Source organism: Schistocerca americana, chromosome 2 (genome assembly GCF_021461395.2).
Source record: "Schistocerca americana isolate TAMUIC-IGC-003095 chromosome 2, iqSchAmer2.1, whole genome shotgun sequence".
NCBI classification, from domain to species: Eukaryota; Metazoa; Arthropoda; class Insecta; order Orthoptera; family Acrididae; genus Schistocerca; species Schistocerca americana.
The window spans coordinates 1,107,639,653-1,107,652,674 of NC_060120.1; the positions used below are offsets into that span (position 1 = coordinate 1,107,639,653).

The 13,022-nt window shown below is 38.5% G+C and overlaps 1 protein-coding gene across 1 annotated transcript in view; it reads right to left on the reverse strand.

Annotated features, from left to right (window-relative positions):
• The window catches only part of LOC124594709 (PDF receptor-like), a 397,833-nt gene that overhangs the window by 54,768 nt on the left and 330,043 nt on the right, over positions 1 to 13,022 (reverse strand). Inside the window, exon 10 of the mRNA XM_047133076.1 lies at positions 11,352 to 11,437. Within this exon, the coding sequence (XP_046989032.1) occupies positions 11,352 to 11,437 (86 nt within the window). The remainder of the gene's footprint in view (positions 1 to 11,351; positions 11,438 to 13,022) is intronic.

Sequence of the window (13,022 nt, forward strand, 5' to 3'; positions counted from 1 at the left end):
AAAGCATTGAAATGGAATCCCCAGGGAACAAGAAAGAGAGGAAGACCAAGGGGCACATGGAAGAGGACAGTGGAAGGGGAAGCAAAAAGAGTTGGCAAGACCTGGGCAGAATTGAGGCAAATGGCCAAAGACAGAGACGGATGGCGAGTTCTCCTGGATGCCCTATGCCCCCATAGGGGCCAAAGGAATTAAGTCAAGTAAGTCCAGTGGCAGAACTGTACACGACGTGTAAAGTGGTCGCCATGCAATTCCCGATGCATATAAATATGGTACGGGTACAATCGATGTTGATGTAGTATTCTCAACACCGACGTTTCTGAGATTCCCGATTCTCGTGCAATTTGTCTGCTACTGATGTGCGGATTAGCCGCGACAGCGGCTAAAATACCTACTTTGACATCTTCGTTTGTTGCAGGTCGTGGTTGACGTTTCACATGTGGCTGAACACTTCCTGTTTCCTTAAATAACGTAACTATCCGGCGAACGGTACGGAAACTTGGATGATGTCTTCCAGGATACCGAGCAGCATACACAGCAAACGACCGCTGGGAATTTTGATCGCAATAGACATACATCAACACGATATCGACATTTTCCGAAATTGGTAAAGGGTCCATTTTAATACGTGTAATGTATCACGAAACAAATACCGTCCGCACTGGCGGAATGTTACGTGATACCACGTACTTATGCGTTTGTGACTATTACAGAGCCATCTATCACAAAGCGAAAAAAGTGGTTCAACTGAAACATTGATATTTCTTTACATATTACACGAATGTGTAATAAAAATGGGGGTTCCTGTTCAAAAAACGCAGTTGATATCCGTTTAACCTACGGCAGCGCCATCTACCGGACCAACCATAGCGCTTTCTGGTTTACCCCTTCAAGCTAGACGAGTTTCGTTCTTTGTAGTTTTATCGTTTGATGCTTATTTCGTGAGATATTTGGCCCAGTCACCTGTCACTATCAATGGACCACCCTGTATATACCATGAACAGGTATTTTTGAAAAGTATAGTTAGGCTACTAGTTTCACCGGCTCAGTAGCGTCTTCTTCAGACCTCGCTACATCAAAGGTCTGCAATATTTCCGTATATGTGTACATAGTACAGAACCTTTGTAAAAAAGGGATTCCGTAAAAGTGTATCAAACAGAGTGAGCTCTCGTGCATATAAAACCAGCTGTTCTCTTATCAATTTGAGACTGCCAGAATAACCTCCATTTTACTTACTTTAGTTTACTTTGTCTTCAGTCAACTAGCAAGAATGACTTATCCTATAAACATTATTGACCAACACTGTTAACTTATTGAGGCTGCATTATTAATTATTTTCAACTATCTTTTGGCGAACAAACAAAACTGGCAATGATTTTAATATCTTTCTTCTAGTTATCTAGACAACAATATTAGGGGCTTCAATAATGGAAAGGAATCGGACCCTAAGTAGGTAGCAATAACCGAGGATAATGACAAGACCGGATATCTACAATTTTTACATACAACGCTTAGTACTGCAATAAATTTCGCTGGGGATGTCACTGTGTAGTGACTCACGAAGTTGCTAACGTGAATGAAAGTACAGTTCGTTGCAGATATTAAGTCGTCGTCTTCGTTGTCGTCTACAATACTCCCATTGCTCCATGTAATACTACGAGGACAGCTTGATTCGCAGTGACCAATTCCGTTACACGATCTTGATTTTGTTGGAGCCACTTACTTATTTTAAGGCCCGTCGTTCTCTTAATGCCTCGCTAGTAACAATTGCGCCTTACATGGGCTCGACAGTGCACTCGGCTTGGGTGTGTTCACTCTGGCGCCCCACAACCAAGGAAGTTTCCTGCTCGCTCTGCCCTGACGGCGCACTCGCATCCAGAGTCAGCGCTCCCGCACAAGTCTGTACTCTCTGCCAACGATATTACTTTTCCTAAGGTTCCCTAACGGCATCAACCCAGTATAAAAACATCATAGGCTGGTTGGTTTATTCGGGGTAAGGGACCAAACAGCGAGGTCATGGGTCCCGTCGGATTAGGGAAGGATGGAGGAGGTCGGCCGTGTCCTTTCAAAGGGATCATCCCGGCATCTTCCTGAAGCGATTTAGGGAAATCAAAGAAGAACTTTAATCAGCATGGCCGGACGTGCATTTGAACTGACGACCTCCCGAATGCGACTACAGTGTGCTAACCATCGTACTAATTCGTTAGGTAAATGCATCATACTACAAAATAATTTATACGAGTTACTCTACATATTACATTTCTAAACAACACATAGCACCTAAAGAGTTACCGAACAAAACAAGTACATCGTATTTACAGTAAACAAAGTGGACACAAATTTTAATGAGCGTATCTCTTTTATAGTGTCACAAATGGTATGCCACCTCACTGCACATGCCCATGTCAGATGTAATGAGATTGAAATAATGATGGATAGAAAGAATCAGGTGGAAGTATATGTAGAGGGTTGCGAAGTTTGTAAATACAGATTGGTGGAAACCACATTGTGATCGTAACTAGGAAACACGAGAGAAGTGAATTTTAATTGAGCTTGAAGATCTCAGTTCATGATAGCTGGCGGTGAGCAGCCATTGACATAGAGGAGGGCTCAGGCATCCACAAAAAACGCAAGTCGACATGGCGGGAATTAAGACTAGGGCATCTGGAAGTCGGAAAGGCTGGTTCGAGAATACTAACAACGAACAAAAATTAAATTGAGATGTAGTTTTCTGCGCCGAACGCCAGTCAGTAACGACCCAGTAGAGCAGTCCGAAAGAAGATAGAAGGAGAAAGCAAAAGTAAGACTACCATGGAATTTCTGACCGTCAGAGTTAAGCGGTAGGATAAGTTGTAGAGCACTTGCCCGCAAAATGCAAAGGTCCCGAGTTCGAATCTCGGTCCGGCACACAGTTTTAATCTGCCAGGAAGTTTCATATCAGCGCACACTCCGCTGCAGAGTGAAAATATCATTCTGGAGCGTATGACTTCTTATGTACTAGAGGGTAGGAACTGTAGAGGAAAACAGAGATTGAAATACATCCAGCAAATAATTGAGGACGTAGGTTGCAAGTGCTACTCTGAGACGAAGCATCTGGCATAGGAGTTGAATTCGTGGCGGGTCGAGTCAAACGAGTCAAAAGACGATTAAAAAAATCGTATAGAATAACTTTCTGGGGTAGCTCAAGGTTGTGAAACTTTTTTCAGTTCAAAAACGTGATGCAAGAATAATACGTGGGGCCTACCCACGATCAACTTATAGAAATATATTTACGGGAGTTGTGCAGTTTGACTACGGTTTCACAGTATATTTACTCCTTCTGCCTCTGACAGAATTACAATGTCATCGGCAAACCTCAAACTTTTTATTTCTTCTCCATGGATATTAATTTCTACTCCTAATTTTTCTTTGGTTTCCTTTACTGCTTGCTCAATATACATATTGAATAACATTGGGATAGGCTAAAACCCTGTCTCACTCCCTTCCCAGCCGGTGCTACCTTTTCATGCCCCTCGATTCTCATAATCACCATCTGGTTCTTGTACAAATTATAAGTAGCCTTTCGCTCCCCTGCATTTGACCACTGCCACTTTCACAATTCGAAAGAGAGTATTCCAGTCAACCTTGTCAAAAGCTTTTTCTAAGTCTACAAATGCTATAAATTTAGGTTAGCCCCACTGCAGTGGGGCCTGCAATTTCTCTTCATCCCAACTAATGTAGATTTATGACTGGATACTACAGTGGTACGGTCTTATACTTGGCATGGCCACACTTTGGCATGCAGTAGTTTAGTGTCACTGGCTTCTGAATAAGGCCAAATTATTTTGGCTGAAACCTGGGTAAAGATTGGTTTCTATTTGCAACTGAGGCTGACGTGTTATATGTTCAATTATCACAGTTGCTGACAGGGCTGCACAATGTTAAAAATTCTTGCGTACTGTCTTCTCTTGATTTTTGATCCAGATTTTGGCAAACTGAACTGATCCTGCTTGTTGAAACTAAACAGCATTCTTTTTGTTTTGGGACATGGTATAAATTCTGTAAGTTACCATTTGGGCTTAACATGTCGTCAGCTGCTTTCATTCGAGAATTAAATACTATTCTTTCTAACACATTGAGCGAAAAGATTACATCTTTTGCAGATGACAAATAAATTGCAGCAGAGTCTTGGTCTGAACCGAGCCATGTACTACATTCACTGTTAGAGAGAGGTATTTTCGGATTTGGTCATTACACTTAATCTTGAAAATTTAGAATCTGTAAAACCCAAAATTAAGTTCTTGGTCACATTATTTTGGCAGGCGACATTCAATTGGACCCAGGGAAGTTAAAAGCTTTTGAGGAAATGCCAGCATCAAGTTAGAGAACTTTAGACCTCTTACGTTTTTATCGTTTTTTCCCTTAATTCGAAGAATAAGTCTACATCTAGATTATATGAACACACAGGGAAGCAAACAGCGTGACGCTGGGACTATTAGACTCGGGCCAAATTCCAAAGTTTCAAAGCTACTCTCCCTGCTACTCCTACATTATTTCACTCTGATTTAACTTGTGTTTTTTGTATTTCTACAGACAGTTCGAAAACATGTCATAGGATACAATTATTTGAAGAAGCTCAGGAAGATGGTGTTATTACTCACAGTAGGTGGACATTTGTCAATCGTATCCTGTCATAATCTGAATGTCATCACTTTATTACAAAATTAGAAGCGTTGTCTGAGGTCTGGGCCTTCACTACATTCCGTTTCTCTGTGTATGTGAAACACACTAAACCATATACTGCCCACTGGGCATGCAAATTTTTAATCACTGCTAAACTAAAACATTATGAATAAGCATACTGGGACTTGTATTTGCTAAAATTTCATTGCACTCTTGTTTGTATTTGCAGGGCACAAAACATCACTGGTATGCTCCGTCACATGCACATGTTGGATAAATTACAGGAATTGTGATGACTACCATGAAAAGAATTAGGTAGGATCTGAAAATTATATTTCTTTATCACTAGGAAACACTGGCAAGGAACAAAATAAAGACCGTATTATGAAGGAGGTGAAGGAGGAGTGGTATGCTAAAACGAATACTCCATTGAGAGAATATCATTTTGCACAAAACAACATTCCATTCAGAATTCAAAATCCTAACGGTTCTCATTGCCTTCTGAGCATACCCAACAATTTAGTTTATAAGTACCTTAGTTATGCCTACTTTGGTCCTTGCAAATGTTTTAATAATTTACGTAAACATGTTATTTCAACAACTTAGAGATGAGAATTTGTCATGTTTTAGCGAAGTGCAAACTCTGTCAGAAAGCAAAAAGTCCTACTATTCCACACAATACTCCAATGCTTCCTATGGTGCCAGCCGAACTGAAAGAATTAGCAACTGTAGACTTGTGTGGCAAAGTTCCGAAAACAAACCATGGCTTTTCGTTTGTTTTATAGCTGCGAAACACACTTATAAGTTTGTATCATTCACCCCATTGTGCAAAGCAATTGTTAAGTCAGTGTCTGCAGCTTTAGTTCAAAATTTCCTCAAGGCAGTTGGCCTTGTTGATAAATCTCAATTTTGTTCACATTACTGAGTGTCCAGTTTATGATGTTCGATGGTTACATCAATTTTATATCACATACCATACCACCTCAAATCCTTGATGACAGAACTGGGAAAACTTGTACATTATATTGTTATCGCCAACATAAAACTTAGGATAAAAATTTAAACATTTTTCAGAGTGAACGACGTTTGTGCAGAAAATAATGAAATACATTTTTTTCTGAAAGCATGTTCGTTTTGTATATAATTCCAAGATAGCTTATTTTACCCCACTGTTTTGGCTACAAAACTCTATTTTTCATTATAATCCCCGATCAACACGACGGCCTCACATCACCTTACTGGGAGAGCCTATACGCCCTCATGGTACCACTCCACTGGTCGACGTTGGAGCCAACGTCTTGCTGCATCAATAACATCCCCATCATACAGATATGGCTTCCAATGGAATGCATCCCTCATGGAAGTCCGGAGGTACGGTATCCAGACCACAGGGTGGATGAGGAAGAACAGTCCAATGGAGTTTGTGAGCTATTGTTAGGTACATAGATTTGTGTGAGGCTTTGCGTCCATGGAGAAGGAAAGGTTTTCTACATTTTTGTAGTTATGAACATTCCAAGAACCACTACCATATGCAAGCGGCTGGAACACAGGAATTGGACACATTTCCATGGTGTTGTTGTGATGATGATGAATACCTCATCCATGAGTCACCGTGCTTTTTTTCATTGCCATGTCTCCATAGACATTGTGCTGAACCTAGTAATATTATCGCTTATCTTGTTATTCACCAAAACAAACTTAATTATAGATCTCTGCCGGAAACATACCTTATTTGTAGACGCCACTTTGAGGTTTCATATAGCGTTGTTAGCTACCGGAAATTCGTGAAACTACAGGGGTTGCTGCAAGAATATTCCACGATATTTAGCAACAAATTCTGCATTTTTCAACCAATATTGGCTGAGTAAAAAATTGTGGCATTAGTTACTGAACACACCTCATTCTTATTTCGTCTGTTCATCTTCACTTCTGTTGCTGAAAAACAAGAAAGCAACAATAATGGATGTAATACCCTTACTACCACAATGATGGCTACGTCATCATGATGTGGTTGACTAGGAAATCTCTAAGACAAAAATAGTGGTCAGACTTCACCAATTGACACATTAAGGAAACCACGTAAGCACAAATTTTTCATTGTGTTCCATAGTCCTTTCCACATTCAAATGATTTCACAGGCAAATGCTATAGAAGTGGAGATGTTAAGGATTCGTAAGACATGAGGTCTCCACATGTGTTAAATATAAAATTACTTTTTTGAATGGTTTAACATGTGATGGAAAATAACTTTGAATAAGAATAGCTCAGGTTCACCATAACTAGGAGGGACTTCTGAAGAAACATGTTGTGCAGCAGTATGTACTCATACATAAGGTAGAGCTTGACAACTATCTGTATAGATATAAGATATGTTTGGTGGAGAATGGTACCGTAATGTTGAGTGTCTTTACTGCTGGGTAATTTTGCATTATCTTTTGTCAGTGTCGTTATAATATATTGAAGTTGGAATATTATTTTTACCACATTATTTTCTATGTTTATAGATTTTCTTTAGTTACTAATTCCTGAAACAATCTTCGTTGTATATGACAGTAACAAATATTCTGACCTGTTAAGGATTGGAGATTGAAGTCAAGCATTAATGAAAAACAGTTCTGTCCGAAAAGGTATTAAAAACAAAGTGTTTCATTGTTCAATTTCTAATGTTTATCAAAGAAAGAATGGAACTACATATTGAAGAGCTTTTTGAGCTGAGACAGGACTACAACTGCTTAATTAAGTACTTTCATTACATATACATTATGAAATGTAGAAGAGAAATGAAAGAACAGGTTAATTAGTTGTAAGATATGATTACTGTCATTTTGTGTGCAAAAGTACTGAGAAAGGTTCAGTGAGCAGATACCACAACCACGTTATTGAATACCTTCATAATATAATATGTACACAGATTAGAATTTCACTGTGTAATATACTTATATGTATCATAAACCTATATGTTTTGTTTCATGATATATAATATTCCTTGTATATCAAACAATGTATATATGTTCACTAAATATTCTGATCCATAATGGGGTACTTATACATTACAGATAGTGTCTAATTTCCTATGATTTGTACTTCATGCATTCTGGACAGGTATTCACTACTGTAAAGATGTACATACGCAAATTATTTCAGAGGAGCCTTATATGGGATGGTGGAAACACTGAATTTTGACTTGTAGCTCTGCTTCATTAAATGGATGACCAGAGAAAATTAGGTGGAGCACCGTGTCAAGTATCTCATTATGTAAACATTACCACGCTGTTGGTTCTCCACCTCATCACATTGCCTCTTCTTTCTTCAAAAACGATTGAGATGAAGTGAAAGTGACGCTGTACGAGGAAACAGCTGACAAAATTGTTATTTCATCAATACTGAACATCTGGGCTGTCAGTGGAAGAACTGATTCAACTTTCTGCCCTCTCTGAATCAGTCCTTTTCAACACTACTGCTATTTCGTTAGGATCTTTTGGTTGTCTGTGGAGAAACTCATCACTTTGCTGCGCTCACCGAGTCTGCATGTAACCCACAAATACGTGACTCTCTGTTCAATTGTGACTACATGTGTCAGCTAATAGGGTATCCTCAATAAAGGAATGTGTACTTTGTGTGACATTTGCTTCTGTTACTTTCGCCTCCCAAAGCATGGCATTGTCCCATGTGTGTTTCCTCCTTCAGTTTAGCATAGCAGTCCACATGTTTTTAAGACACCACTTTACTGTCAACATGTTATTAATCACTGCAAGTCATTCGGTTTACTTATTCGCTCAAAATATACAATTTTTGTTGATCCTCTTATTTCCGTATTTTGCACTTATGATTACATTTATACTACATAATTTTCTGTAGGTTATTTACTTGTGGAATCTGTCTCTTCAACTTCCTCATAAACATTACAATCTTAGTTGTCTTTCCCATTTCTAGTGACATTACAAATATTTAGATACGGATATCAGATTATCAACGCCCAGGTTTATTAGTTATCTTTTGTTTATTTACTATTTTCAATATACAATTACATTTTCCTGTTTTGGAAACACTGGATGCTCAGCCTTCCATACTTCCGCCCATTTTCTCATATATTCAAGTGTTAATACTCCCAATTTTTGTTGGTGAAAGAATTTCTGGAACATTTCTCCTATATTTTTTAGCGAGAAACATTCTGTGAATTTCCTCTTTGGGTGGGGTGATTAAGGGTTGTTATGATTAAAATCTGTTGCATTATAAGAAGCAGAAGTTTTGTTTGCGATATTTGCCAATAGAAAACACTTTTCCTGAGTACATGTATAAACGAGAGTCTCTGGATTTCAAAGTCTATATTATTGTCAAGCAGTCAATTCATATGGGCCAGACTATTTCATCAAGCATTGGCTGAAGTGGATCAGATCGCAGAATTCAGATGGAGCAACTTAGTAGACGTTAAAGAAGGCAATTTATGGCGTATGCTAGCGTTGTAAAAGTGGGGCGTCACGTTTAGAAAACATTTTTAGTTTTAATCTGTAAATGTCGTAACTCAAAAAAATGTTCAAATGTGTATGAAATCTTATGGGACTTAACTGCTAAGGTCATCAGTCCCTAAGCTTACACATTACTTAACCTAAATTATCCTAAGGACAAACACAGACACCCATGCCCGAAGGAGGACTCGAACCTCCGCCGGGACCAGCCGCACAGTCAATGACTGCAGCGCCCTAGACCGCTCGGCTAATCCGAGCGGCGTCGTAACTCATTTTGTTTGACTAGTTGGTACTGCAGAATGCACGTATGAAAAGAATTACACCACCCTCTATCCTTTTTCTTTTCAAACAACTGAAAATTTAAATTTTGTATATAGAGTTAACTTTTCAAAGTATAAAAATTTGCTAATGATTGTGACCAGTCTAATATGTAATTTCATATCCTCTAATTTCTATTAATGAATATGAACTTGAAATACCATTATTTTTCAGATGACTTGTCATTTAACCTCCACGTCCTACTCGCTACCTAAAACGATTTAAAGCATAGCAATTCTGACTAGTATTGCAGCTGGGGGGATCCGATTATTAACTGATAATCTGCTGATGCTTAGCACACTTGTATTGCACTCCGCTAGCTGTTTGTAGTAATGGTAAAAGATGTGTGACTTGTTTCAGAATTTTCCATAGAAATGCAATTGCATTGCCATTATGGATTATCTGTTGCCACACAGGTAATCCAAGAGATTATCAGGACGAAAATATATCATTGCTTTGTGCACTTAGGAAAAATATTATATTCAATGTGACAGTTATTGGTTTGACATACATTCATACCTTATTTCGGTAGCTGTGCAACTGTTTTTAGTTGAATAGCCAAGTACTGAGATTACATATAAAGTTTACACAGCAATATAGTTATCTCATGCAGTGTATTGTTCATAAGAACTGTACATAACGCAAGTAATTGCGCATGTAGGTAATTTAAGCATAAAAGTTTCTCATGCAGTACAATTAATGGTTACAAACAACCACTAGCGAGCATGAAGTTAATCGCGTGCACAGTGAGATTAAGATCTGAAGGTGTCCTGAAACACAAAAGTAAAAACCTTCTTTCGAAAATTTAGCAGAGCATAACAGTTACAACTGCCAATTCTATAGTTTACTATGTTTCTGGTTCAAATGGCTCTGAGCACTATGGAACTTAAGTTCTGAGGACATCAGTCCCTTAGAACTTTCAACTACGTAAACCTAACCAACCTACGGACATCACACGCATCAATGCCCGAGGCAGGATTCGAACCTGCGACAGTGCTGGTAGCGCGGTTCCAGACTGTAGCGCCTAGAACCGCTCTACCACCCCGGCCGGCACTATGTTTCTATGTTGTCTTCCATATGTAATATCTCTGCAGGCTATACATCACTACTCTCTTCACATATTAGTTATATTTTATTGTGACTGTTATTTTAACTAATTTGTTATTTTGGCACTGTTTCCCAGGTTGTTCCTTTTCCATTCATCTGCTCTTTAACAGTTTTAATTTAGAGGACATTTTCGCTGTGTTTGTATCTCAGTCTTGATGTGTATCATGATTGTCAGTGTTGTTCATAAATATTGCATCTTCATGGAAGACGACAGTCAATTAAGGTCTGATGATAAGCCGAGAATTGGTTAGCAAAAAGTAAATTCTGTAGATTATGGACTATACTGTGATTTTCATTTATAATTATGAAGTTTTTATACGAGGAAGCAACAGAGGAATCGGTTAAGACAAGACTGGTCACTCGAAAATTCAGCTCTCTCAGAGGAGTCAGTAAAGTACGACCTATCTCTGTCAGTGTGTGGTGCGGGATTTCCAAAAGCCACATCCCTCTCTACTTATGATACTTTCAACAGCAAGAGGTACTTACTATTCCAGACACATATGCTGAGATATTTATTGAAGGACACCTCGAAGAAGTAAGTCATATCTTCTGGTCCAGTATCACGGATTGCTTAGTTTGTAATAAAATATTATTGGCTGGTAATAGAAACTGCTTTACCTTATTTATTATCTAAACCAAACGTTTCGGGAAATATTCAAATCAACCTCAAATGTGCTCTGTACACTTGGTGTGGGAATCTAGGGTTATTTTCTCTAGGCATAAAACGTTTAAGGGTATCATATGTTCCTTTCACAACCACATGGCACATAACCGAATGAACAGAACATTTATGTCACTCACCTGAGTTGTTGGATCTCACTTGTGCGACTCTGGCGCAGTTTGACCACCAGGACACGTATGATGTTTAGCAGGAACAAGAAATTCAACTGTATGCAGAAAAAAGTGAGTTGACGATGGATGTTTGAAAATAACGCAAATTTAGTAAGAATTATACTACACTTAAAATAGCTTTAGATAAAGTCCTTTGTGAAACTACGTCTACATTTTTCATATTGTGATTGAAAAGTGAACAGAACAGTCTGACGGTGATTTGATCTCAATTCATGCAGGTCATGTCAACTCGTGGTCATGAATTATTTCTGGATAAGATACATGTTACACCTCTATACAATAAGTGCTAAGAAATAAAATATTTTCGTTTTATCTTAATTTTTGTAAATAGTAAGGTCCGTTGAAATATGCATATTTTGTAGGCAGAGGAAGATTGGGAAGGAAGTCGTCTGTGCCCTCTCAAAGGAACCATCAGGTAAATGCCGCGATGACCTCGCGACTTTTAAAAAGAGACAAGAGTGGTCTGTTATGAAGCCTGTAGTAGTAATTCAATCAAGTCACTACTGAGTTGCATCCCAGAGTGGCCCATACATTACATCAACGGTACTCCACGAAATTCAGCCTGTTACTGCATGTGAAATCCAGAAACCACAGTGCACATTAGCAGACTTTGTAGTAAGTCACTAAATTTCTTGCGTGCATGACAGTCAGTGCTAGATGGGAGAGACAGTAAGTGTCTCTCATGAGCTGCAAGATATAACCGACTCCTTTGTGACGCCTCATGATCCTGCTAATGCTTTCAAATCGCCATCATCAAAATATCAGTGAGCAGTTCCTATTTACCAAGTTCGCTCTTGCGGGGTCTTCCGTTGTCTGTGTGAAAAGTAAGTTCGGCTCTACAGATTCAATGAGAAGCAGATGAAAAAAAAAAAAAAACAAATGAGCTCTTCTCAACAGTGCAGTGTTGACTGTTACATTGTAGAAAATATCAGTTCATAGATATTCATGAAGGATTAAAGTCATGATAGAAGACAATAATAGTTTGTAAATAATGTCATAATAATAAAATGGATATGAATATTCCATACCTCTCGGTCACAAATATTAAGTCAAAATTGACCAGGTTTCGACGCTACTGTGAGCGTCGTCTTCAGAATTAAACTAACTGTTGTAAAACATATTAGGTATATAATACATTAATAAAATTAAAGTTTGTACTGACTGGAAAGAGATGCGGTACTTACAAGTCACATTTTAAAAAATCTAAACCGGAACGGCGACGTCATGAATAGTTGTAAATAATATGGCGAGCCGCTAAGGGCTGCTCGTACTTGAGTGAACAAGGGTTGCAATAAGACTGAGGTGCCCACGTTAGAAAGTGTGGGCAAGTAAACATGGTGTTGCTAAGAGCGCCATCTAGTAGCCGCAGAAACTAGGCTACTGTACATTCAAAATTAGACAATAAAATTGTGATGAAGCTGATTCAGGCATAATGTAAGCACTAATAATAATAGGATGAAGTTACATATTTATCTGCTTTAAACTGAGATAGATTTTGTAACGTAAAGAAACGTCAGTTATGACATACAAGAAAACAGCAACGATGTAACAGGAAAACAACATTTCGGCAAGCTGCATGAGGAAATCTCAATCAAGGATCATGCAATGGCTTTATAAATT